This window comes from Natator depressus, chromosome 14, assembly GCF_965152275.1.
Source record: "Natator depressus isolate rNatDep1 chromosome 14, rNatDep2.hap1, whole genome shotgun sequence".
NCBI lineage: Eukaryota > Metazoa > Chordata > Testudines > Cheloniidae > Natator > Natator depressus.
In genome coordinates, this window is record NC_134247.1 from 25830909 (window position 1) to 25858073 (window position 27165).

Here is a 27165-nt window from a genome sequence, read left to right on the forward strand (position 1 = left end):
GTGTTATCTTTGCAGGTCATGTAAAATTAAACTTACGCTAAACTAAAAAAAAAAAGCTAAATAATTCCATTAATTAGGCTCTAAGTGGCATATAATACATACATGGCTATTTTTTTCTTTAAAAGAAGAAGGGGAGGGGACTAGACTCTAACTTCTTACTGGCACTGTATGGTTTGCTAAAGAAATCCTCTCAATATGTCATCACAGAATGATACATGCTGGGATTTCAGCAAAGTGTCAAAACTTTAGACTAATTTTTTTTTTAAAAAAAAAGCCAGGTTAAAACTATTACTGTGCTACTCCTTTAGTCTGGGCAAGGTGGAGGTCACTAGAGGGGGAGACAAGACATAGCCCCCATTCCCAAAGGAGTATTCCATCCACAGCTGGCTCAGACAGAAAAGAACCAGATATACTATTGCTAGACTAGTGGTTGCCAAACTTTTTGTTGAGTCGACCCACCAACTCCATTTTGTCTTTTTTTAAAATGACCCACCATTACATATATGTCCTCTCTCCCCCAGCCCTGCAACCCTAATGCAGAGGGAAGGCCTGAGAGGAAGGGGTTGGAAAGTGACCCCGCTCCTCATTGACCTCACTGTGGCAGCTCCTATCCTGTGGGACTGGCTTCCCACTCCACTTGTTATGGGAGGCTCCCCCTCTGCTAGTTGGGCCAAATTTGAGTGGCATTGTGACCTGGAGCATAGGGTCGCAGCATCAATCAGGGGTGGCCAGGCCAAATTTAAGTGGTGCTATGCCCCGGTCTCATCACCAGAGCAAGGAACAGGGCTTAGTCCTGTAGAACAGGAGCTGCTGCTGCAGGGTGGGCTTGCTCTCCGTCCTCCCTCTGCTCCATACCTCCCACCCACAGGGGGCCAGGAATAGCATATTTTTTGCCCAGGCCAGTTTGCCCAGGCCAGGGCCCAGTGATGGGTTAATCCAGCCCTGGATGGGGAAATCCATCTAGAATCTTTGGGAATTTGAGAAATACTGCACTAGACAACTGGTCATCCCCTTCTTTAGTTTTGTCTTCTCCCACCTGTTCACCCAATAATCTTCACCACCTCTTCTCTCTACCTTCAGTTTCCCTCCACCACTGCAGACAATCACATTGTACTATTCCTGTACGTACCACTTTCACAACACTGCAAATAGAAGCAAAGTAAAAAAAACTCATGAGAACTGCATGGCCTTTCATCACTTTCTGATCAGTCATAGCATGAGAGTGAAAGTGGTATATGAAGAAAGCACAGTCATGAGCATTCAAGATTCTTTTGTTCAACAATTTTTATAATTGGCATGGGTGGAAATGAGATGGCTGTGAAGGCATAGGATACATGTGATCTTGCATCAAATTTAGACAGCGTGGGTGGGCACAGTGCACCAGAGAAGCCAACTGCTAGAAGCATTCTGCATCACAGACAAAATAAATCAAAGCAAAAGCTTATTTTACTTATCAGTATGAAGCACTACTCTTAATAGTGGCCTTCATAACAAAAGAAAAAAGGGTGCTTTTGACCACTACTTATTTTTAATCAGGTTTTAACCCAAACTAAACAAAACATTAACTTAATATTTTTACCCATACCAGCTATCAAAAATAATTTAAGCTCTCCATTAGACGTAATTTACCACAACCATTGGTTTAAAGTACAGTCCTACTTTATGAATAGAGCAGGTGAGACCTATCACAGGACATCAAGCAAAAAGCCTTCTAGAAGAAAGTGCCATCATCATGCTAAACACCACCTGCCTAATGGGGTGGTGGGATGAACAGCTTCCAAGTACAATTTTGATTTTTGTTCTGAAAGTCCCCCCACTCCAATATATTTAGCTTATTGTACTGGCTTTTTGAAAAAATGCTCATGGACTATATATCTATATATGCATTTATTTTTTAAAATAATTAAGCATATGAATGATATGCAGACCTTCCTAACTACAGAATTATTCAATAAAAACTGTGTTCATACTCTAAGTAAATATTGGTTCTCTTGTATTTTAATTAACACATATCCAAGACAACCCACCAACACCGTCAGAATCTAACAATAGGCTGTCCAAATCCTGATTAGGACTTTTGGGCACAACTGTAATTTAAGACAGCGGCTCTCATCCTTTCCAGACTACTGTATCCCTTTCAGGAGTCTGATTTGTCTTCCATACCCCCAGGTTTCACCCCACTCAAAAACTACCTGCCCAGTAGCAGTTCTGCAATTTCATATTTGAGTTCCTTCAGAACTCTTGGATGAATATCATCTGACCCTGGTAACTTATTACTGTTTAATTTAATTTGTTCCAAAACCTTCCCTACTGACACCTCAATGTGGGATTTGTCACATAAAAAGAATGGTTCATGTGGGAATCTCCCTCTCATCCTCTGCAGTGAAGGCTGATGCAACGAATTCATTAGATTTTCCTCAATGGCCTTCTCTTACTTGAGTGCTCCTTTAGCACCTTGATTGTCCAGTGGCCCCGCTGATTGTTTGGCAGGCTTTCTGCATCTGATGTACTGCCTTTGCTAGCAGGTCTTCAAATTCTTTTTTGGGCTGCCTAATTACACTTACACTAGACTTGCCAGAGTTTATGCGCCTTTCTATTTTCCTCAGTAGGATTTCACTTCCAATTTTTAAAGGATGTCTTATGGCCTGTAACTGCCTCTTTTACTTTGTCGTTGAGCCATGGTGGCATATCTTACTGTTTTATTTTTTTATTTGGGGGTATACGTTTAGTTTGAACATCTATTACAGTATTTTAAATAGTTTCAATGTGGCTTGCAGGCATTTCACTGTTGTGACTATTCCTTTTAATTTCTGTTTACCTAGCTTTCTCATTTCTGTGTAGTTCCCCTTTTTGAAGATAGATGCTACTGTGGATTTCTTTTGCATATTTCCCCCTAAAAGGATGTCAAATTTAATTACATTATGGCCTATTACTATTACTCAGCGGTTCAGTTATATTCCCATCTTGGAGCAGACCCTGTGCTCCACTTAGGACTTAATCAAGACTTGCCTCTCCACTTGTGGGTTACAGGACTAACAGATCTAAGAAGTAGTCATTAATGGCATCTAGAAATTTTATTTCTGCATCCTTTCCTGAGGTGACAGGGATAACGTCCCTGAGCACTTCATCTATAAAATCATAAATCCACTCCCTAGACAAAAAACCAAAAACATTCAAAGGAATCTGGTTTTTAGAGGTGCAGAGTATCTACAACTTCTGCTGATTTCAGGAAGCAAACTACTGGCAGCCTGAAGAATATCATCAATGTTAGTGTTTGAAAAGAAGCTGAATCACACCTGATGGGCATAAGATTTGCATTTCATAACACAGCGTGATGAATAAAGATGCACTAATAACTCCTTGCTAGTGTTATCACATACCCTTTAACGCTGTTGGTGCCTTTTGTGCCACAATAAATAACAAATTGTTCACTCTTAACTCTTTCAAGCAGAAGTTGTCAAAATCAAGTTGCATTTATTTCAGACTGAGTTGAGTTGTTGGCTGTCCCTTCCCTGCCCTACAGCAGGAAGCTAGGCCTTGTTTCTTGCTTCTTGCAGAAGTAAAGCTTCTAAGAGAACAGCTCTGAGAGGCGAAGGTGGCAGCACTGAGGCTCTATTTATCAGGCTTGAAGCTGTAAGCATCATTGTGCAGATTTTCTATAAACAGAAACACCATGGCTGCAATGGTCAGCTGTTATTTACTAAACTAACTAATTTCCGGAGCACTGTCTGGATCACGCACAATTGTATTTACAATGATCCTAATGCTTTGTATAATACATTACTTTGTCTGGAATTCTACCTCTTCCCTTTAATACCAGTTTATCATCATAGACATATATCGTTCCAAAGGCCTGGCTCTGTGGTGGAGTTTCAACAATCCCTTCCAAAGTAAGATGGTGGACTCCGTGAGAATCTAAATAATAACCACCATCATGGAGGTGCCCTGCGAGAAAGCACACCACACACTGATGAGAATGGATGACGGAAAGGGCATCTTTATAATTCCAAGCAAGGCAAACACTCCCTGTAGAACCTGGATGAATGGGAATGTGACCTGCAGTTGGAAAAAAAGCAGAATAATGGTAAGAGACATCACCGGTGACAACCAAGGTTAAGAGTGTTTTATATCATCTCCCCATCTGGAAATCGCTTATGGATGCTGAAATCTTAGGGGTTTGGGGTGCAGTGAAATCCCTAGAACTTTTCTTTAAGTTTGGGGTTTTGCGCACAGGATGTCCAGTCATATGGAATAATGAGAACGCTCTCTATCTCTCAGGTTTCAGAGTGGTAGCCGTGTTAGTCTGTATCAGCAAAAAGAACGAGGAGTACTTGTGGCACCTTAGAGACTAACAAATTTATTTGAGCGTAAGCTTTCATGGGCTAAAACCCACGTCATCAGATGCATGCAGTGGAAAATACAGTAGGAAGATAGATATATATACACACACACAAACAGAGACAGAGAACATGAAAAAATGGGGGTTGCCATACCAACTCTAATGAGACTAATGAATTAACTAATCAACTAATAGCCCACCTTAATTGATTAGTCTCATTAGAGTTGGTATGGCAACCCCCATTTTTTAGTTCTCTGTATATATCTTCATCAGATACATGCAGTGGAAAATACAGTAGGAAGTGGGTTTTAGCCCACGAAAGCTTATGCTCAAATAAATTTGTTAGTCTCTAAGGTGCCACAAGTACTCCTATCTCTCAGGTATTTCTAAGGTATCTAGGTACTGAATCACAGCTGAGTTATGCTCACAAGACCATTGCCTTGGGTCATCAAATCTAAAACTGCGCACTGAGGCTATGTCTACACTACAAATTACTTCAGTATAACTTACATCGCTTAGGGTTGTGAATAATCCACACCTCTGAGCGACGTAAGTTATACCGACCTAAGCAGCAGTGTAGACAGCGCTATGCTGGTGGGAGAGCTTCTCACGCCAACACAGCGACCACCTCTCACGGAAGCAGGAGTTATTAAGCTGTAGAGCCTCTTCACGGCTGTAAATGATGCAGTGTAGACATAGCCTGAACATCATAATGGCAGCCTCTAGAGGGGCCCACAGCACTCCCTGCTGGAAAAACATTCTGATTTACACTTCTATTCACAAAGCTCATATAGTGTAAAACGTTCTCATCACTCTTTACCAGATGTAAAATGGTTACTAGCTTCAGGGTGGGGCACGTCCTTGCTCCAGTTATGAAGCGTCCTCAGTGAGTGTACCTGGTTTTGCTGGTCAGCCAGCTCAGTTGCCATGCCCTTGCTCTGGCTATGCAGCTGGCTTGACACACAGCCCAGCTGCATAGTTATGTGGAGGTGTCAACTAAAGCCCAGGGAGAGGAGAGGAAGAGAGCTCCCACTGTGGCTACTGCTGTTCCATGGTCCACAGCAGATCAGGTGTTTTTGGTGCACAGTGCCTTTCACATGCCCAAGGCCCCAATCCCTAAATGGCCCCCCTCAAGGATTGAACTCACAACCCTAGGTTTAGCAGGCCAATGCTCAAACCACTGAGCTATCCCTCCCCCCCACTGTTCCCCTAAAACAGCAACTTCCAATACCCTGCAGCAGCCTACTGCCCCCCCCACCTAGGACCCCTCAAATCTGAAGCCCCCTTTCTTGCCTCTGTCCAGCACGGTCTCCTCCTCCTGTTGTGGAAAAAATGTATGTGTGAGGGGGAAACTGAATGACTTTAGAATATAAGGTATTGGTAGGAAATCCTATGCGCGGGAAAAATTGGAGTACTCCCTATAGTAAGTGCAGCATCCCATCAGTTTATCACTGGGGTTTATTCCTTCACAGATGTCTCAATTCACATGCATTCACACATACAAAAAGCAGACTTACCCACAACCACAACTTTCTCTTGATTAGTGTCAGAGAATGTAAGAACCTCATTGAACCAATCCAGCTGTGCTTGGCTAAATCCTCCATTGAACTCTACAAATTGGGGTTCAGCAAGTCCTGTAATGAAGAAAGGTCAAGCACACACACACCAAATAGCTACTTCCCTACCTGCTTTGGTTTTTTATGGACATCTGTGCTTAGGATAAACAGCTTCCTTTCCCCTGACAGGCTCTTATGTATCTTGTGCCTCCAAAAATTCAGTCTTCATGAGTAAATGAGGGAAAATGATTTACTAGTAATTTTGCTTTGACAATGCCACACACGCAGGATTCCCACTCTTGCATCACAGCAGCCTAGCAGAACACAGGCCAGAACTTCATGAGTGGCTTTCTGAGCTGGCACTTGGACATGAGTCCTTTGCTTGTGTTGAATTCCAGCTGCCACAGCTTCGTCTAGTAGGGTTGTCAACTTTCTACTCGCACATTTTTTTTGCCTCTGTCTTCACGAACAAGGTCAGCTCCCAGACTACTGCACTGGGCAGCACAGCATGGGGAGGAGGTGGCCAGCCCTCTGTGAAGGAAGAAGTGGTTCGGGACTATTTAGAAAAACTGGACGTGCACAAGTCCATGGGGCCGGATGCGTTGCATCCGAGAGTGCTAAAGGAATTGGCGGATGTGATTGCAGAGCCATTGGCCATTATCTTTGAAAACTCATGGCGATTGGGGGAAGTCCCGGAAGACTGGAAAAAGGTTAATGTAGTGCCAATCTTTAAAAAAGGGAAGAAGGAGGATCCTGGGAACTACAGGCCAGTCAGCTTCACCTCAGTCCCCAGAAAAATCATGGAGCATGTCCTCAAGGAATCAATTCTGAAGCATTTAGACGAGAGGAAAGTGATCAGGAACAGTCAGCATGGATTCACCAAGGGCAAGTCATGCCTGACTAATCTAATTGCCTTCTATGATGAGATAACTGGTTCTGTGGATGAAGGGAAAGCAGTGGACGTGTTATTCCTCGACTTTAGCAAAGCTTTTGACATGGTCTCCCACAGTATTCTTGTCGGCAAGTTAAAGAAGTATGGGCTGGATGGATGCACTATAAGGTGGGTAGAAAGTTGGCTAGATTGTCGGAATCAACGGGTAGTGATCAATGGCTCCATGTCTAGTTGGTAGCTGGTATCTAGCAGAGTGCCCCAAGGGTTGGTCCTGGGGCTGGTTTTGTTCAATATCTTCATTAATGATCTGGAGGACGGTGTGGATTGCACCCTCAGCAAGTTTGCGGATGACACTAAACTGGGAGGAGTGGTAGATACGCTGGAGGGTAGGGATAGGATACAGAGGGACCTAGACAAATTGGAGGATTGGGCCAAAAGAAATCTGATGAGGTTCAACAAGGACAAGTGCAGAGTCCTGCACTTAGGACGGAAGAATCCAATGCACCGCTACAGACTAGGGACCAAAGGCAGCAGTTCTGCAGAGAAGGACCTAGGGGTGACAGTGGACGAGAAGCTGGATATGAGTCAAGAGTGTGCCCTTGTTGCCAAGAAGGCCAATGGCATTTTGGGGTGTATAAGAAGGGGCACTGCCAGCAGATCGAGGGACGTGATCGTTCCCCTCTATTTGACACTGGTGAGGCCTCATCTGGAGTACTGTGTCCAGTTTTGGGCCCCACACTACATGAAGGATGTGGAGAAATTGGAGAGCACAGCGAAGGGCAACAAAAATGATTAGGGGTCTGGAACACATGACTTATGAGGAGAGGCTGAGGGAACTGGGATTGTTTAGTCTATGGAAGAGAAGAATGAGGGGGGATTTGATAGCTGCTTTTAACTACCTGAAAGGTGGTTCCAAAGAGGATGGATCTAGACTATTCTCAGTGATAGCAGATGACAGGACAAGGAGTAATGGTCTCAAGTTGCAGTGGGGGAGATTTAGGTTGGATATTAGGAAAAACTTTTTCACTAGGAGGGTGGTGAAACACTGGAATGTGTTATCTAGGGAGGTGGTGGAATCCCCTTCCTTAGAAGTTTTTAAGGTCAGGCTTGACAAAGCCCTGGCTGGGATGATTTAGTTGGGATTGGTCCTGCTCTGGGCAGGGGGTTGGACTATATGGCCTCCAGAGGTCCCTTCCAACTCTGTTATTCTATGATTCTATGAAAACTGAACACCTTTGCCCTGCCCCCGTCCCTTCTCCAAGGCCCCGCCTCCACTCACGCCATCCCCCATCCCTGTCGCTCGCTCTCCCCCACACATATTCACTCGCTCATTTTCACCATGCTGGCTCCGGGGGCTTAGGTGTGGGAGGGGGTGAGAGCTCTGGCTGGGGGTGCGGACTCCAGGATGAGGCCAGAAATGAAGAATTCAGGGTGTGGGAGGGGGCTTCAGGCTGAGGCAGTGGGTTGTGATGCAGGAGATGGTGAGGGCTCCAGCTGGGCGTGTGAGTTCTGGGGTGGGGCCAGGGATGAGGGGTTTGGGGTGCAAGAGGGGACTCTGGGCTGGGGGGTGGAGCCAAGAGGTTTGGAGTATGGGACGGGGCTCCGGATGTGGGCTGGGGATGTGAGTTCCAGGGTTGGGTCAGAAATGAGGGGCAGGAGATCAGGGCTGGGGCAGGCAGTTGGGGCTGGGAAGGGGGTGAGGGGTGCAGGCTCCAGGTGGCACTTACTCCAAGCAGCTCCCAGAAGCAGCGGCATGTCCCCTCTCTGGCTCCTATGCAGCAGCGCGGCCAGGCAGCTCCGTGCGCTGCCCCATTCCCAGGCGCCACCCCCACAGCTCCCCTTGGCCGCAGTTCCTGGTGAATGGGAGCTGTGGAGCCGGTGCTTAGAGCAGGTGCAGCACATGGAGCCCCCTGGCTGCCCCTACACCTAGCTGAAGCTGACCCCAGATCAATGGAAAATCCAAGAAGACAATGAAAAACCCAATCTCCAGGACGCTGGCATCTAACCACCAATGACCCAGAGGGAGATGGATTTTCCCACCTCTCAGCTGGGAAGCTGAGCAAAGATCACAGCTTGAGAACAAAGGACTAGAGAGATGTGAGATGAGGAATAAAGGGTTAGTTTCTGGAAGAAGTCTGGACTCTCATGTGGGAACTGATTAAAGAGGTCAGAGCGAGGCTTGGTCTGCGCTACACAGATAGATCAATGTAAGCTTCCTTGTGTCGGCCTAGCTATGGAAGTGTCTTTACGTAAATGTGACTCCCGCTCATAGAAATGCCTCTCTATGTCGATTTAATAACACGAGCTCCCCGAGCAATGTAGTCGTGGTCGACGTAATGAAGTTGACAAAATGTCAGTGTAGACACTGCATTGCTTACGTTGACTGTTACTGGCTTTCAGGACTCATCTCACAATGCCCCCCACTGATAATACAATCAATACAAGTGCTCCTGGGGAGAACACATGCTTCTGACACAAGGAGCCAGGTGTGCACACACATAAATGATTTAATAACTGCAGTGCCTGTACGCCAACGTAAGTTAGGTTGACATAATTTTGTAGTGTAGACATGGCCTGAGAGGGAGAGCCAGAGCCAGAGCATGGAGTTCACGACAGCTTGGCTGCGCACTGGGATAACCAGAACGGGCTGTGCTTTACCTTTCATTTCTCTATGCTGACCTAAGGACTCTTAGATTCTGTAGCCAGGTGACTAATAAATTGTGTTGAAATGACTGCCTGTATTGCTGCAACTCACTGAGTGCCCTGTGTTCTAAAAGGGACAGTACAAGCCTCCCGCAGGAGTCTGGCTTGGTTGGATTTGCTGAAGGGACCCATGTAGAGAGACAGCGCTAGCTGGTGCCGAAGGCCCTGCCTAGGAGGGCATAGGCCTGCCTCTGTGGACTGTCGGTCCTGGGCGCCCGGCATACTAAAGGGGTCACTCCAGGAGACTGGTTACAGGCTAGGGCACTAAAAGCTCAATAAACGTATGTCAGAACAAGTATGCAGCCGTCTGTAAACTGGAAACACACAAGGCTTTTACCAAGATTTTTGCTGCAGGATTGTCAGGCAGTATCAGTTGAAAGAGTACCTCTATGACCTTCCAACATTTCTGTGTCTAGAAAGAAATGAGTCTAAGGACTACAGTCAGTTCCAAATCAAAATCTAGGTCAGTGGTTCTCCAGGTGAAAAAAGAAACAAAACTGTCACTGATAAAAAGTTCTGCCTCTATCATTCATCATAGAAATTTTGGAATTTTTTCCCATCTTGCTGATGTCTTTTCTTGTCCACATGCCTTACACTGAGCTCAACTGGCTATTGTAATTTGTGCTAAAGCATCCGACTGTACTTATTGAGTGTCATTGCACAAACCCGTGTGGGGCGTCCCTGAAAAGAAGTCTTGGGGGAAAAAATTCAGGTGTTGAATCTCTCTTGTATGTGGCGTTGCAGCACTTATAATTGCACCACAGAGAATACTCAGAATGTTAAAACTTATCATCCTCTGTGACAAAGGTACAGCTGGCTCCCAAGCAGAAATGCTCATGTGGAGAGGTCTCCCATGTTTAAGAAGGATGAATTCAAACTGGAACAGGTACAGAGAAGGGCTACTAGGATGATCCGAGGAATGGAAAACTTGTCTTATGAAAGGAGACTCAAGGAGCTTGGCTTGTTTAGCCTAACTAAAAGAAGGTTGAGGGGAGATATGATTGCTCTCTATAAATATATCAGAGGGATATATACCGGAGAGGGAGAGGAATTATTTAAGCTCAGTACCAATGTGGACACAAGAACAAATGGATATAAACTGGCCACCAGGAAATTTAGACTAGAAATTAGACGAAGGTTTCTAACCATCAGAGGAGTGAAGTTTTGGAATAGCCTTCCAAGGGAAGCAGTGGGGGCAAAAGATCTATCTGGCTTTAAGATTAAACTCGATAAGTTTATGGAGGAGATGGTATGATGGGATAACATGGTTTTGGTAATTAAATATTCATGGTAAATAGGCCCAATGGCCTGTGATGGGATATTAGATGGGGTGGGATCTGAATTACCCAGGAAAGAATTTTCTGTAGTATATGGCTGATGAATCTTGCCCATATGCTCAGGGTTTAGCCGATTGCCATATTTGGGGTCGGGAAGGAATTTTCCTCCAGGGCAGATTGGAAGAGGCCCTGGAGGTTTTTTGCCTTCCTCTGTAGCATGGGCATGGGTCACTTGCTGGAGGATTCTCTGCTCCTTGAAGTCTTTAAACCACGATTTGAGGACTTCAATAGCACAGACATAGGTATGAGGTTTTTTGCAGGAGTGGTGGGTGAAATTCTGTGGCCTGCGTTGTGCAGAAGGTCAGACTAGATGAGCATAATGGTCCCTTCTGACCTAAATATCTATGAATCTATGAAATTCTAGTCCTTGGAGAGTTATTTGAATGAAACAGATTATTCAGATGGCATTGAACATACACTGCCCAGTCAAAGTTTGCTCTGGAAACTGTATGGGTGACCCAAAGACAATGCCTTCTAAACAAAGGAGTGAGTACAATGGCATATGTCACGTTGGACTGTTGCCCCAAAGAAGTTTTCCTGACAGAAAAAAGATAATGATGTCTTGGTACAGAACTTGAAGAAAGGGACTTGTGCCTAATGGCCAGTACCTCACACGACAAATCTAAGAGCTAAGAAAGTAAGCTGATGCCCAAGAGTGGGAATTTTGCGTGTATATTATGGGAAAAGAACGTACCCTTACTCTGTGGTTTGTAGGATCAAACGAAGCTCACACTGATTTATCACCTAGTAACATATCTTACATTAATTATCAGTCTTTCTACTATGAAGAGCAATATTATCTGAAGCAGAATGTTGGGAACGCATGTTAACCTCTCTCAGGCAGTGCAATACCTGTGGGACTATTCAGATTCTCATTTGGGTTTTTCTCCTTCAGCAGCTTCAAAGAATCCTGATATTTTTGGGTCGATTTATCCCTCCCAAGGATACTTAAATCATAAGCATCAAGTAAAATGAACCGAAATTTTGGGACTGGGCTAAAATGATAAGCATAGTAATGTTCTTCAGCAGTGTCTCCAGGAGAGTCCTGGCCTCTGGCACCAGAGCCAAGGAAGATCTGGTCTTCTAAAGACTTGCTGTTAAGTTCAGATTTTGTTAAATAGTCTCTAGTAAAGTTGTACAATTCATGATTTCCCCATGTGTGATGGATTGGGGCTCTAAGCTTTTTAAACTTGTTCATAACTCTTCTCAGAGCACTTTCTGATGTTTTATGCTGGGCATTAAAACCATCAATAATATCCCCAAGCTGCAGTACAAATTCAAGTTGACTGTCTTCCTTATTCCACTCATCAACTGCGCTTTGGAGAAGGTGAAGGCTGTGTCTGTAGTATCTCCTCCGGGACCCCCAGAAGTTATAACCATCCTCTAGATCAGCATACTGAATATCTGCTATGACTCCAAAGGAAAAGCACATCTCAGAGTTGCCGGTCAAGGCTCCAGATCTCCAGGTAGGAGTTGCATCCATAACTGTCAACCAGGCTCCCAAAATCTAATGCAGGAAGAAAGACTCAGTTCAAAAAAAACTCGGTGCTTTAAAAAAAATAAAATCAGCTGTAACACCCAGAAGAAACAGAGACATCTCTCCAGATTCATTTTTTATGCAGCTAGAGACCTGCAGAACTCTTTGGCATGAGTTGTCACTTCAGAAAAAAGCAGAAGCACTAGGAGCCTGCCACTCTTGAAAAAGGCAGAGGAGGCAGGGGACTGCATGTTTGTATAGTAATAGTTATGTAATATTCCTTCAGTATGTGACATTTCCAGATTAAAAACTATGTTAAACTAGAGTTTAAGTTGGGAGTACGTATCAGTAATTTAAGGGTAAAAACATTGTAAGGATGTTGTAATTATCCCCAAAATAAGCACTACCAACCCAAGAAATTCAGACTTAAGGTTGAGTTTAAAAAATAAACCCTACTTATTAAGAATGTGGTCCCAGATTAGCTTAAACTGATTTTAAAAGACAATTAGCTCTCATGGTTGAGGAGAAAAGCTTGAAGCTGGGAATCCCAAAGGCTTAAAAACCAGAAGGCAAAAAGAATCCAACTTTTATTTTTAAAACTCTCATGATTTTTAAGCCAATTTCATGATTTTCTGAGGGCCGATTCATTATTTTTGAACACACAAGGTTCCCAGAACTGTGCTCAGAACTTCTACAAACCAGGGCTCCAGCGGTTGAAGCTGGGCACCCAAAAAGGTGTATCATGCAGCCAGAGGCCAGCCGTGGAGGCTTTAGTTTGACTGGTTAAGTGGGGTTCTGGCAGAGGCAGGGATGAAGCCCAGTTCTCCAGGGCCCCAAGTCAGTTCTGGAACCACAGTTCCAGCCTCGTTTGCCACAGGTTGTGCCTTGGCTCGGTGCCAGGCATTGCATGGGGCAGGGGCAGCCTCTGGGAAAGAGGAAGGCCTGGTGGGGGGGCAGTGGCTGGTCATCTGTTCTGGGCCAAACGGGAGGGTTAAAATGATAATCATAGTAATGTTGTCATGGTAACACAAGTCGCCATGTTATGATGTCCCTTCCACAATCTCTGGCGTGATATCATCACACCCACTGTAATGGGGGACAGTGACATCACCTTTCAACTGATGTTGTTTCTCATTCTAACCCGTTTCCCAAGGAGAAAAGTTTTGCCAGGCGCAAGGTTTTCAACTGGAAAGTCCGGTCGAGAAGGGACCTAGTAGTGTCCAGGCAGATGTACTGACCGGACATCAAAAGTCCGGTTACGCAGGGAGGGGGAGGCGCCGGGTCATTCACCCCAGCTCCTCTCCGCTGGGGCCACCTCCTACCTGCGGGCAGGCAGGCTCCTTGTCGGGCTGCAGCAGCTCCCCCTCGGCCCCAGGGCAGGGGAGGGACAATCCAGTGCGTGCTGGGGGCCCTGGGGCAAGAGACGGGGCAGGGGCGGGACCTCAGGGGTCCGGTTACCAGCAACTAGAGAGGTGGCAACCCTAGCCCGGACCCCCATCCCACTTCCGGGCCCTCCGCACCGAGCAAGTCGGCGAACTACGAACCTGGCTCTGTCCGCGCTTGGCCCGTGTCTAGGGCCGCTAGCCCGCCATGACTGTCCTGGAGTCTCCAGGAACTAAAGATCACTCTGTAAGTGGAGCTGTCATGCGATGAGAGCTCCCGGAACTGGCAACGCTACGGCCAGCGTCCGCGGGAACGGAAACTGAAGGACGCCGGCAGAAGCGGCGAGGGGGCGGGGCCAGTTGGCGCTGACGCCGGAAGCGGCGCGGGGGGCGGGGCTAGTTGGCGCTGACGCCGGAAGCGGCGACGGGGCGGGGCCAGTTGGCGCTGACGCCGGAAGCGGCGCGGGGGGCGGGGCTAGTTGGCGCTGACGCCGGAAGCTGCGAGGGGGCGGGGCCAGTTGGCACTGACGCCGGTTGCAGGATGGCGGCGGCCGGGCGGGTCTGTCTGCTTCGGGCGCTGGGACTCTACGTTCCGGGACGCAGGAGCGCGTGGAGGCGACCGGTGAGGGGAACTTCCGGTCCGGGGAGCCGCGTCCCCTGGGGCCTGGCGGGGCCCTGCTCCCAGCGCTGAGCAGCCTGACCCGGCTCGACTCTACCTGGGGCAGGTGTCCACGGCAGCGCCTCGCCCTGTCCCAATTGCTCCCCGCCCCGGCGGGCGTTGCCCGGCCGCCGCCTGCGTCCCCCGTCTCCCTTCCCGGCCGGCCCCCGCCTGCGTCCCCCGTCTCCCTTCCCGGCCGGCCCCCGCCTGCGTCCCCCGTCTCCCTTCCCGGCCGGCCCCCGCCTGCGCCCCCCCCCCTTCCCGGCCGGCCCCCCCCCCTGCGCCCCGAGCAGCCTCGCACCTTAACCTCCTGGTCACCTCGTGTCTCTCTGTAGCTGCTCGCTGTCAGCCTTGCTCGCCGCACCTCATGCTGGGATCTCCCCGGTTCCCTGGCGGTGACTCGCCACCTGGCTACTGCACCTCAGGGAGACAAAGCGAAGACGGGCCCCTCGAAGCCCGGGGTAAGGAGGCCACGTTCCCAATGGCGGCCATAGCCGTGTCCTTAATCTAAACTCAAAGAGGGGCTGCAGGCTAAGGCCTAAAACTCCCTCATGTTCCTTGTGTGTAGCAAGCGGTGCCCGGCCCTCCTGCTGAAGGGGGAAGCGAGGGTGGGGAGGGTCCCTCTGTGGCAGCCATAGCCGGAATTTCTCCCCTGTGTTGATAGTCTCTGTGCGGTGGCTGCATTTACAAAGTACACGGATTTGGTTTTTGGGGATTGGTTTTTCAAACAGGATTGTGGTTGATCTCACAGGTATTTTGTCATATGGCAAGAGCTGGGTGTTTATTTCATAAACACATACTTAGCACTTTTCTATGTTTTAAAAAAAATTAGTTGAAGATGGTGAAGTTTAATCTGTATGGAATCTTTCTCCTAGTAGCCAGTTTCCTGGAAGTCCTTGGCACTCACATTTGCAATTGGTGGAGCTTTATTGGCAGGAATGAAATACTTCAAGAAAAAAAAGGAAGAAAGTATGTATATATTACATTATCATCCCAAAACCTTTGTAATTCCCCTTCCAAGCCTTTATAGCTGTGCAGATAAAAAGATCTTGTGGCCATGCTAGTTGTGGTACTGCTGCTTTGAAGGGTGACAACTAGGAGAGATTGAAAATGCTGATTTTAGCACACTGCCTATCAGTGTGCTAGACACCTCATCAACACATGAGATGGCAGCTCCCTGTCCAAAAGAGATTCTGGTCTACATATACATGGAAATAAGATGCAGCACAAGACTTTTTGCACATTCTTTTTTCTGTTATGACCTATTTTACCCATGTAGTTTTAGTATCCTTTCCCTTTAGCTGTTTAACTCATGGTCATTTGCTCTTTGATTGTCAGTTTGTATTTTTACCCCATGTGTGCATATATACATATTTTATACCGTTATCGGTTTATTCAGTATTTTACTTTTCCTACATTTGTTTTGATTTCTTTTTGCTCTTTTAAAGTCCTCTTTTAAAACTTGTAGTTTTGTTGGTTTATCTTAAGTTGTTATATTATACCTATTATTGTGGTATGAAAGCATTACACAAGATTAGAATATAAAAGCCCAGAATGGAAGTGTGTGTGTCTGTTTCCCCAGGGTGTGGAAGTATGTGTAAGACTTTTTAAGAGCATAGATTCCCAATTCTGATTTTAACCCCTGTATGCTTTTTTTAACCACTTACTTACCTAATTCTTTTCTCCTTGTCTTGATACTGAAACCCAGTTAGACGTGGCAGCACAGCAATTTCCCTTCCTCCCTTGAGTCTCTAAAAGATGCCTGACTCTTAACTGCAGGTGTTCCATCCCAGTTCATGTGTCCTGACTTCAGCATATGAGCATTCAGTGCCATCTTGATGATCTCCTTTTGGAGCACAGTAGGATATAGTTTATATGGAAAAATATCGCAATAAAAAACTGTTCTGTTTGTTTACTATAAAGTTGTCTTGTCTAGTCCTGGGTTTATATTTTGCAGTGGGCTTTAAAATTCAAGATGTTACATTACTGTTGTACTACTAGGAATATTTGCCTTTGAGAGCCTTATGACGCAAACTGTCTTTGAATGGTTTCTGGGATCCTTTGCCCTCTCGTGTGTGGCACAGCTGGTAGTAACCTCCTATTGCTGTCTGTCTGGTTTCAGTGCTGGAGAAGGAGCAGAAGCGGGCTCTTGGGAAGCCATTGCTGGGAGGCCCTTTCTCACTTGTGGATCACCAGGGACAGCCCAGGACCCACAGGGACTTCCTGGGCCAGTGGGTGTTAATCTACTTCGGCTTCACGCACTGCCCCGACATCTGTCCAGAGGAACTGGAGAAAATGATTCTAGCGGTGGATGAAATTGGTAAATGAATCCAGTCAGAATTCTAACTCTACTTAAAAAAGGCAGCACTTCATGTAGTGAAATACTACAGTGCTTCTCCCAGCTTACTAACTGGCAGTGGGACCAGCTCCTTAATGTATGTGAAAATGTCTCTGCATTGCTTCACATTAGATGCACAGTTATAGAAGATCAGGTCAAACAGGGCCTCATGCTTTGATCTTGGGGGAAGCCTCATATTATAAGGCATGCTCTCAGTCAGTGTTGGGTTCCTATAGTTTTTTGTATTTGGCACTACCCTTTGGGATGTGGCATGTTCCTGCTAGAAGAGGGTTTTCTTGTTAATGAAACATGGTAGTGACTGCTAACCAAGGGCAGCTTCTTGATTAAAGAAAGGCTGGATCTATTCTGGAGAACAGATCTCTCTTGGGATAGAGCTTTGTCTGCATTAGAGAAATCTTCCCCATTCATCCCTCTGATTCAGTTGAAAAACTTCTTATGTCCATGTGCAAAAATGCTGGGGAAGCAGCAATCAGTGTGACTTATCCCAACATCTTATAGGGGCAATACCTGGGGGACTTTGAATTGGCTGTATGCATGCCTGTATGGTGCTGCAGCCCCCATTGCTGGGGTTGGGGTGAGGTAGCCCCTATAGACCTCTCATGAATCTCACAAACATTCCTGTTACAATTTTACCAGTAACATTCATTTAAGAGGAGGTACTGTCAATAGGTGAAAGTTCCTGTGGCAAAGATCTTGGCTCCACAGGATAGGGATCATCTCCAATACCCTGCATGTTCAAAACTTCCTTTCAACAGAAAGGTTTTGCAATGGATGCTCTCTTTTACAGTCTTCAGTATTTCTTGGGTACAGAAGAAGTCTAGCAGAATGTTTAAAATCCCAGCTACTTGTCCCTGTGTGGCACTCCCAGCACCAGTGAAGTTGGGCCACTTGATAGGGTGTGATTGTAGATGGCAGGCTCAGTGAGGTCCACATCTGCTTGTTGAGGAGGGAGATTTGGGCCTCCAACAGCACCTTGAGTAAAGGAGGAAAAGCATGGATGGTAACTGCTGGCAGGATGGAGGCTTTCCTAGCAGGAAAGAAACTAATGTGCTCTGGTCAAAGGGTGAGGGAAGGAAGAGGGCAGAAAGGTGAGTCCAGCTGTGTTGTGACAATGGGGATGGCTGAAAGATGGCCTCTGGGCCAGGTGGATTGTAGGATCTGTTGACGATGGGTTCTGTCAGCTTCTCCAGAAGCAAACCTAATACACCTCTACCCTGATATAACGTGACCCGATATAACATGAATCCGGGTATAATGCGGTAAAGCAGTGCTCTGGGGGGTGGGGCTGTGCGCTCTGGCGGATCAGCGCGTCAGTATGTCTGGCTCCGACATGCCGCTCTGAGTGGCGTGTTAAGGGTGCCGGGCTGGGCCCGAGGGGTTGGATAAAGAGCAGAGGGTCTTGGGGGGCAGTCAGGGATCGGGGGGGGGGGGGGTTGTATGGTTCAGAGGTTCTGAGGGTGGGGCGGTCAGGGGGACAGGGAACGGGTGCTTTGGATAGGGCGTGGGAGTCCCAGGGGGCCTGTCGGGGCGGGGGTGTGGATAGGGGTCGGGGCAGTCAGGGGACAGGGAGCAGGGGGATTGGGCAGGGGGTGGGGTCCTGGGGGTGATTAGGGACGGGGGGGTGTCTCTGGAGGGGGTGGTCAGGGGACAAGGAGCAGGGGGCTTAGGGGGTGGAGTCTTGGGAGGGGTGGTTAGGGGCGGGGGGTCTCTGGAGTCGGTAGTCAGGGGACAAGGAGCGGGGGCAGTTGGATGGGTCAGGGGTTCTGAGGGGTCAGTCGGGGTGGGAAGTGACTTAATAATGGAAATGCTCGAGGCCAAAGCAAGTTCGATATAACGTGGTTTCACCTATAATGCAGTAAGATTTTTTGGCTCCCGAGGGCCACGTTATATCGGGGTAGAGGTGTATATTGAGGAGAGTGAGGAGTGGCAGGTCACCCTTTCCCCTATAGGAATGTGCAATGCTGCAGCAGCAAGTAGCTTCTGCTGCTGCTTCTGCAGGAGGAGCCTTCCCTGATGTCTCGGTGATGTGGCATTGCTCCCTTGGAAGGAGGAGGTAGCAGGATAGGTGGTGAAATGCAAAATACCATCTCCTTTCAACAAGGCGAAGTGGTTATTGTTTCTCAAGCTGCCTGATCTTGGTTACAACATGCATTCCTTGCACCTCAATTGGCCTGTCAGCCCTAGTAAATAGAAGTAGGGTCTCCATATGAGGAGAAGGGACCCCCAGGTCAGACACAAGGGTTTGGAGAACTCCATTTTATCTCATTGCACTTGCTCCCTGGCCTTTAAAAAAAAGTTCATTAGATGTTATTTAAGCTGCCCAATATCATTCCAGGGTGGTCACCATTTCAGTCTGTGCCAAAAAGGGCCCCCTATACTCACTGTGTATTATAAGTTTGGCTGTAGCCTCATTATGTGGGAGATGAGCTGTGGCATTGGGCCTGTTGAGAGCAATATTAACTGTTAACGTTTGTGGTGACAGACAAGATCCCATCTCTGCCAAATGTGACCCCACTCTTCATTACCATCGACCCAGAGAGGGACACCGGAGAAGCCGTGGCCAGATATGTTAAAGGTACCATTGGCCTTTCTCTTCCTTGCACGGTGTAGCTGTTCTGAACTCGTTGCTTCCTTTTGTGACTAAAATGAAGGCTGGGCTCTACCAAAGTTGGTTCTGGGTGACAGGAACCTTCGCATGGCTAATGGATTGCATTTCTGTTTAGAGTTTTCTCCCAAACTGGTTGGACTGACTGGTACCAAAGAGCAGATTGAGCAGGTGACCAGAGCCTATCGTGTGTATTACAGCTCAGGCCCCAAGGATGAAGACAATGACTACATAGTGAGTAAAAGCAGGGCTTGTGCCCGAGTCCTCTGTTATTCAGATTCATTCACTGATTTTTAAAGCCAGAAGAGATTATTCTGATAATCTAATCTAAGAACCTGCATAACAAATGCCTATATTTATTGCTACTACTAAATGTTTAAATTAGGGGGTTAGCCCCAAAGACCTAAACTGGGACCAAGGTACCATTGTGCTGGATACTGTACAAACACAGGTAATGGGTATGTCTACGTCTACACAGCAAGAAAAACTCAGGCTTGCAGGGCTTGGGCTGCAAGGCTTTCATTGCTGTGTAGATTAGGACCCGGCGGGGTGGGTGGGTCTCAGAGAGCCCAAGCCTGAAAGTCTGCACAGCAATGAAACAGCCCTGCAGCCTAAGTCCCATGAGTTCGAGTCAGCTGGCATGAGCCAGCTGTGGTTTTTATTTTGCTGTGTAGACATACCCAAAGAGGCATTTTCTGCTCCAGTGAGCTCATGTTCTAAAGGAGGCACACAAGGTGTGCATGGGCAATAACCTGCAGTAACATACAATTCATGGTTATGAATTGACATGAATTTAATTCCACATTGTATTGTTTTGGTCTCACTTTTAATTGGAAGTAGAGGTAGGGTGAGGGGGAATGGCAGGAATTGGGGATTAAGGGAGTAGGAAGAGGGATGGTCAGCTCATCACTGCCTAGCTATGATCAACTGGCAGGGTTTTTTGTAGGTGGAGGTGGGATTTGAAGGAAGATAAGTCAGTGTCTACAGTCAATAGGAGAATTTCTGCGTGTGTAAATTGCAGCATGGGAGAAAATGTGGAGCTGTTTAAGGATTGGTGCACAGTAAAGCCTGGGAATATTGCATTGTGAAGGGGGGGACTGACACCACAAGTGACTAAATTAGATGGGTGGGGGCAGGGTAATACTGTGAAAGATCTTAAAGGTGAAGACAAAATTCTTGTGTTTGTGGAAGTATGGGGAACCAGTGGAGGACTCAGCAAGGGATGAGGTAGTCCGAGTGGTGAGCCAGGAAGAAGAGTTTTGCAACAGTGTTTTGAGTGGATTTGAGGCATGTGAGATTGCAGTAGTCAAGATCAGAGAAGAGGGGATTATAGTAGTCAAGATACTAAATAAGGGCTTGGATGAGTTTCTGCAATATGGGCAAAGGGAGAAGGGTGGATCTAAGGGATGTATGGGAAGAATCAGCAAGCTTTAGAGATGTCCTGAATACATAGAAGTCAAGGACACCCAGGTTATAGGCCTGAGTAACTTGGAGGAAGGTGTTGTCCACAGTTGTTGTGGTGGGAAGGGGAGGTGGCAGATCAAGAGTTTGGTTTTGTCTTCTGAGTTTAACTTGGCAGCTGGATATCCACAAAGATATCAGTTACTGAGATATGGGTTTGAAAGGAGGTGGAGAACTTCCCCACAGAGAGGTAGATGATTTAAGGTTGTGCTTGCAGATAAGAGCATGTAGAGGCAGTGGGAGAAGAGTGGGCCAAGAACAATGACCGGGGGAGGGGGAGCGGGATTGAATGAGATATTGAAGGAGTGATCAGAGAAGTAGGAGGGAAACCATGAGAAGATGTTGCCAGTGCAGAGCTGGATTTCAAGAAGGAGAAAGTGGTGTCAGTTGCCAAGAGGAGGAGGATGGAGTAGTAGCCCTGAGACCTGACCAGGATGAAGTCACTAGGGGTATGTCTACACAGCAGTGCAAGGCTGTGGTTTGCAGGGGTTCTCAAACTTCATTGCACCGCAATCCCCTTCTGACAACAAAAATTACTACATGAGCCCAGGAGGGGGGACTGAAGCCTGAGCTTCCCAAGCCCCGCTGCCCCAGGTTGCGGGGGCCAAAGCTCAAGGGCTTTGGCTTCCGCCCCAGGTGGTGGGGCTTCGGCTTTGGCTCTGGGCCCCAGCAAGTCTAACACCAGCCCTGGTGACCCTGTTAAAACAGGGTTGCAGCCCACTTTGGAGTCCCGATTCATAATTTAAGAACCACTGGGTTAGTGGGACTTAAGTCAGCTGAACTGTGTCGGGGAACCCTGGGCTTGAGCGTCTACATTGCATTTTAACCCTAGGTTAAGGATTTTCCGACCTGTGCTCAAACCTAGGGCTCTGGAATCCACACTGCAGTGCACCGACCTGAGTCAAAGTAACCCTAGCCTAGAATGCCAAGGACCCTCCCCACCCCCGCTCCACCATCACTCGAACCCGATGCATCTGGTGCACAGTGGGGAAACATTAGTGCCCACCCTTTTTCCCTACTGTGACAGTGCTGTTGACGGGACTCGGGTCCATAAGGAGCACCTGGGTACATAAACTGCATAATTAGTTCCTTTGGTGGCTGTCAGTAGAAAGCTTTATACTGAACTCTACCATCTAATCTGAGAATTGGGCGCTCTCCCTCTACGCAGAGTCACATTGGCAGGAAAATGCCCATTTGTACCTGTTCTGAGGATAATTAGGACATCAGTTTCCGGGGCTGCCAAACTATTAAAATGAAACTTTGCAACTTTTAATTTTTAAAATGGGCTGTTCAATGAAGGTGTTTTTGGCTAGTTGGATATGAAGGGTATCCCCAGGACTTTGGGTGTAGTGTTTTCCAGAACCCTCCAGGGATCCCTTATCCCTACCCTGGCTGTACCCCAGGAGGCAGGGATAAGGGATCCCTGGGAGGCTGTGGGGAAGTTTTGGGACTGGCTCCCACTCACCACCTTGACACTGGTTAGGCATCTCTGAACACGCAGCCCCAGGGAGGGCAGGGGACCCCGGGAACAAGGGACAGAGAGCAGAGCGGGACCAAGTGTCTGACCTGCAGGGAGCAGAAGAAGTTGAGGTGTTGGGGGTCATCCCTTCTATCACCATGCTGAGCCGGGAGCTCTGCTGCTTTCCCCCGCCCCCCACAGGGCAGCTGCTTAGTCCCCATTCTGCTCTCTGGCCCTCCCTGGGGCTGCATGTGCAAGGGTGCCCCGGCAGCGCGCACCAAAATCTGGCTGTGCTCTTGTCACCAGGAAGCAGCTCTCTTTGCAAAAAGCTTGTTCTGATCAGTCTCCATTGAAAACTCTGCAAGATCTCTGGTAGTGTGTGTGCAGACTGGTGGTGTTCAGCAGACAATGGGTTAATGCTGCTCTGAGCTGCTGGGTGCAGGCTGTTTGCAAAGGGAGGTGTGGCTTCCATTTGCAATAGAGTGCAATAGACAGCACCACAGATTGTTGGCTTAGAGAGGACTAAGGAAGTTCCCCCAAGGAACTCTGAGATAATTCTGGAACACTTCTGGGGCTGTGTGCATACAGGAAAGCAATAAGGCTCGGACCCTAGATCCCAGCTTAACACTGGCTTGGACTCTCCAGTCCTGGAGGATCCTGGGACCTTAGGTTTGAGCCCTAGGTTAACACAATTGGTGTGTGAATGCAAGGGGGGTTAGGCTTGAGCTTAGGCTAAAACCTGGGCTTACGTTGCTGTGTGGACATACTCTAGATATGTTGGTGAGAGCAATTTCAAAGAGCTTTTCTTCAGGTATGTGTAAGGTAGCAGAGGGTATGTCTACACTGCAGTGTAAGCCCAGAGTTAGTGCAAATTGAGTTAGCTGACCTGTGTTGGGGAACTCTGGACTTGAGCATCTACATTTTGTTTTTTAACCCTACATGAAGAGTATTTTCTAACCTATGCTGGAACCTATGGCTCTGGAGTCCACACTACATTGTGCAGACCCAAGTCAAAGTAACCATATCCGAGTCCCTAGCAACACCATTCTCTTCCCCAAATGTGGCTGCTCTAGTCCTAGGACTGTGGGAAAACTTTACTGCCTGCCCTGCAAGTTACAGGTAGTTTGAAGCAGCGTGCTTTGCAAAAAGCTTGATCAGTTTGCTCTGCATTGCAAACCCAGGAGGCTTTCATGATAGTGTGCTTGCGGATCGGTGATCAGAAGAAAATGAGTTCATGCTGACCTGAGCTGCTGCCCTTTGCAAAGGGTCGGTGGCTTCCGTTTTCAATAGAGTGGATTGCAGGTTGTTGGGATAGAGAGGGCTAAGGAAGTTGTTCCATGGAATTGTCATGAATAAGTTCCCAGGCTCATCTTTTGAAGGTGTTGTGCAGGTTTCCTTTGAGGACAAGTACTGAAAGATCTGATACGGAGTAATCTCTTTGTGAAAAGTGTTTGCCCAGGGTGATATGGTGTTTTTGTCATCTTATTTCTGCGTAAGTTCATTCTAGAGTGTAGTGATTGTCTGGTTTCACCCACACTTCAAACCCTTCATGCATAACAATCTAATCCCCAGTGATCCACTTCATTTCAAGTGACCTGGCCTCCTGCTTAACAATCTGTCCCAACCTGTGTTTAGCTCAGTTACTCTTCTTCCTTCCCCAGGCTTGTGTAGCTCAGAAGCTTGTATCTTCCCCCAACAGAAGTTGGTCCAATAAAAGATACTGCCTCACCCACCTCATGTCTCTAATATCCTGTGACTAACATGGCTACAATAACACTGCATGCACTTTTAATTGTTAACACTGAAGCAGGTTTGTTTTGAAGTTTCAAAAATTTTATGCAGCTATGAGAAGTTTTTAATAAAAATACAATTTGTCTCTGATGCCGCTAACACTTATGTGCACATCTAACTTCAAGCACATGAGTAGCCCCACTGAAGTCAGTGGAACTGTTCATGTAAATCAAGTTAGGTACCCTTGTAAGTGTTTTCAGGATCAGGGCCTTAGTTTTCAATACTTTGCCCATAGCAATCTTGTAAAGCTCGGAGAAGAGCCCCTACCAGGAGACAGGTTTTAACTGAGTTAATTATGTTTTAAATTGCAATAGCACATATTTTAAAGACTTCGGTAAAGTCTCCCTCTGATTTACATAAATGATCTTTTAAAAATAAACCATTTTATATTGCCTTGATTTAAATCTTTCCACCCTGCTTGAAAGGCAGCTGAAGCTTCTTTGAATGCTAGCACAGTGTAGCCAGCAGAGGGAGCTCCATAGCAGGATACAGTGCCTTTTCCCCCTACACCCAAGGCCTTCTCTCCATAGCTCGCTTTTCTCAGTAACGTTATTGCCCTCACTATCTGCTCGGAGAGTGAATTTGGTTTACTGGAGCGTCCCTACCGCCGTATCCCTTTGATTTACATCAGGTGAAGGTCTGGATTCTGAGTGCCTGTCTCACGGCAGGAGCCGGGGTTGTAGGACAGCAAGGAGTGAGAGGGTCTCGCAAACGTTGAGCTCCAAGGTGTTAGTCCGGCAGGGGCAGAAAGAAGTTCTCTTAATCCGGGCATCAGAAGAGCTGGGAAGGGGGAAAACAGGTCAAACCTCATTTTCTCATCCCATTTTGTCCTCTGTACTTACTCTGCTTGAAGACTGGCATGGGGGAAGCTGCCTACAGCTCCTGCAAGGCTCTCCTCCTTGCAGTGCCTCTTCACCCTGTCTGTTTACAGCTTGTTCTCAAATTTCCTCCTGCTTGGCCCATTTCTAGTCTGTAACTAGCGTCTGTTATTGTTGGTAAATCTCCAGTCAGAGATAATCAGATGGAAAGGCTAATCAGGGCACTAACCCTTACTGCCCTCTGAGTGATGCTCAGGGCCTGCAGCACCAATTTGTTCTCTGCTGTCTTACAGGTGGATCACACAATTATTATGTACCTCATTGGGCCAGATGGAGGCTTTGTGGACTACTATGGCCAGAACAAGAAGAATTCTGAGATTGCCACTTCTATCGCTGCACACATGAGACAGTATAAGCCCAGCTAAAATACAAGATCTGCAAAGAATGGTGCAAAGTCAAACTGTAAGGCAGGCTCCAATGGGACTGGCGTGTCTTTGCTTTCAACTGCACTGAACTTAAGACTGTCCTTATGTCACATATTTCCTCTCCAAATAAGAAAGGTACATTGTGTTTATTTCTGTGAAATGTAGCTGCTTATCAGAAATTTGTACATAACCTTTCCCATTGGGTGTATTTGGCAGCGATGACCATGTTGCAGAATAAGAAACTCGTTTGGGATTCTTATGGAACTGGGGAGCAAAGAATTTAAAATTTTTACAAAACTATTTTTGTTGGTGAAGGTATCTGCATTAGTTATGCACTCACTTTTGGCAAGAGATAAGTGAGAACTGCTCTCTGCAGGGAAGGCTGTTCTCTGATGTAAGTTGCTGACACTTTGGCATCCCAAAGGGCTGTTCCCACTTCTCTTTTCTGCAGTGCCTTTTGCTCTTGCACAGACATTTGTAATGTTCTGTCTACAGTAATGAGCCTCAATAGCAGTCCTACCCTGTGGTTTACTGGAGAGCACTGAAGGCACATCCCCTTCCACTTGTGGGACCAGCCCTGTACAATAACTGAGTATTTTTGGGCTCGAGCCCAGGGATGCAGCATCATTTCCAGGCAAGGTTTCCAATGTCCTAATGTAGAATGGTGTTACTCCTACTAGCAATGAAATAGGTTATGAGTTGGGGATGGATTTTCTTCTGGTGTAACCAGCTGCGTGTAGCTTTTTAGTCTGACAGTTATGAAGCACTGGATAATGGAGTGGAGGAGTGATCAGCGATTGGTGTATGTGTCCAAGGCTGTTGATCAGGTAAAATTTGTGCAATGCTCTGATTGTAAAATAAAGGAATGAATCTTATGTTGCATGCAGTTAATTTTCGTGGATGTGACGGCAGCTATCAAATCTGAATTCCACCTTCAAAGGGAGCAGAGTGAGTGTCGTGTATATCCAGTGCCGCACACTGAGAGCAGAGAATGCAGCGACTACTCACCGTGCGTTGACGGTTGCTTTGAATAGGCTAAAATCCATATTTAAATGGGCATGTGAACAATCCTGGTCAGAAGTGCACAGTGCAGTCTTATGGGTAGTAGAGTGGCAATGTGTTCCTTGTCACTCTGGCACATCCACAGCAGAGAGGCTTCTCTCTTAGCTTGGCAGTCTAAAGCTGTCTTGTACAGTTACTATGTTTTAAAGAGCCTGAGAACTATTTGTCAAGCCTGATCAAGATTTGTGTATGATCCAGCCAACTGCTCTGAGGAGAGCTTCAATCCTTAGCAAAATAACACAAACTAAAACTTTATCAATGACCATTAAAGATTCCTCAGGCCTTAAATCAGAAGTTAAGGGAAAAGTCTCCGGTATTCCTTGCTACTTTGACATCCCCTACAATGCTGTCAATAACACTCTTCAGCACTCCACAGGCCTTAGTGGTGGCCGTATGCTCCCGTATTGATAGCACATCTGTCACACACACCGTGCATTTAAGGAGTTACTCTGCCTTAACATAGCTGAGGTCATAGTTAGGGTTTTGCATTGTGCGTGATGGCGATGGTTGGAGGGAGTGTTATTCACACCACTTCTGTGATAGTGAATTAATCAGTACATGAGAAGCAGCATGTGAAGCAAAGCCCAGACTTCAGATTTCATACAAAAGGGGTCTGAAAAAAACAAAACAATCTAGTTCAAATGACAGTGGTGAGTTTGAAGCTTATTCTCTCTGTATTCATCTAATTTTCATTAAATTACCATGAAAAAATCCAAGTATTAGTCAAAGTTCACATTTGTTTTGGGTTTTTTGCTCTTTTTAGGAAGGTCATCCAGGAGATATGCTGTCTGCAGTAAACATGAATCTGTGTGGAACAAATCATGCCATTAGCTTTATTGCT

General features: G+C 46.8%; 2 protein-coding genes across 4 annotated transcripts; one reads left to right on the plus strand and one right to left on the minus strand.

Annotated features, from left to right (window-relative positions):
* Positions 1–833: 833 nt before the first annotated feature.
* ADPRM (ADP-ribose/CDP-alcohol diphosphatase, manganese dependent) lies at positions 834–14037 on the minus strand. 3 transcript variants are annotated; one of them, XM_074971944.1, is made up of 4 exons: positions 13849–14037; positions 11680–12334; positions 5857–5973; positions 834–4056 (listed from the first exon to the last, which is right to left on the minus strand). In XM_074971944.1, the coding sequence occupies exons 2-4, from the start codon at positions 12308–12310 to the stop codon at positions 3761–3763; spliced, it is 1044 nt and encodes a 347-aa protein (XP_074828045.1). In that variant the 5' UTR covers positions 12311–12334; positions 13849–14037; the 3' UTR covers positions 834–3760. The 3 variants fall into 3 exon arrangements, with proteins under 3 accessions (XP_074828045.1, XP_074828047.1, XP_074828046.1); XM_074971946.1 differs by lacking the exon at positions 13849–14037 and adding an exon at positions 13627–13735; XM_074971945.1 differs by lacking the exon at positions 13849–14037 and adding an exon at positions 13416–13598.
* A 136-nt stretch (positions 14038–14173) lies between these two features.
* Positions 14174–25905, plus strand: SCO1 (synthesis of cytochrome C oxidase 1). The gene is made up of 7 exons (XM_074970835.1): positions 14174–14308; positions 14680–14805; positions 15223–15313; positions 16467–16664; positions 19186–19278; positions 19427–19542; positions 25131–25905. The coding sequence occupies exons 1-7, from the start codon at positions 14228–14230 to the stop codon at positions 25260–25262; spliced, it is 837 nt and encodes a 278-aa protein (XP_074826936.1). The 5' UTR covers positions 14174–14227; the 3' UTR covers positions 25263–25905.
* The last annotated feature ends 1260 nt before the right edge of the window (positions 25906–27165 follow it).

Coding starts and splice junctions, on each gene's coding strand:
- ADPRM (XM_074971944.1), bottom strand. CDS start 12,310: ATGGATGCAACTCCTACCTGGAGATCTGGAGCCTTGACCGGCAACTCT. Junction 5,974..11,679: donor GAATCTGAATAGTCCCACAG/GTATTGCACTGC, acceptor TCTTCATTACAG/GACTTGCTGAACCCCAATTT. Junction 4,057..5,856: donor AGAGAAAGTTGTGGTTGTGG/GTAAGTCTGCTT, acceptor TTCCAACTGCAG/GTCACATTCCCATTCATCCA.
- SCO1 (XM_074970835.1), top strand. CDS start 14,228: ATGGCGGCGGCCGGGCGGGTCTGTCTGCTTCGGGCGCTGGGACTCTAC. Junction 14,309..14,679: donor GGAGCGCGTGGAGGCGACCG/GTGAGGGGAACT, acceptor GTCTCTCTGTAG/CTGCTCGCTGTCAGCCTTGC. Junction 15,314..16,466: donor CAAGAAAAAAAAGGAAGAAA/GTATGTATATAT, acceptor GTCTGGTTTCAG/TGCTGGAGAAGGAGCAGAAG.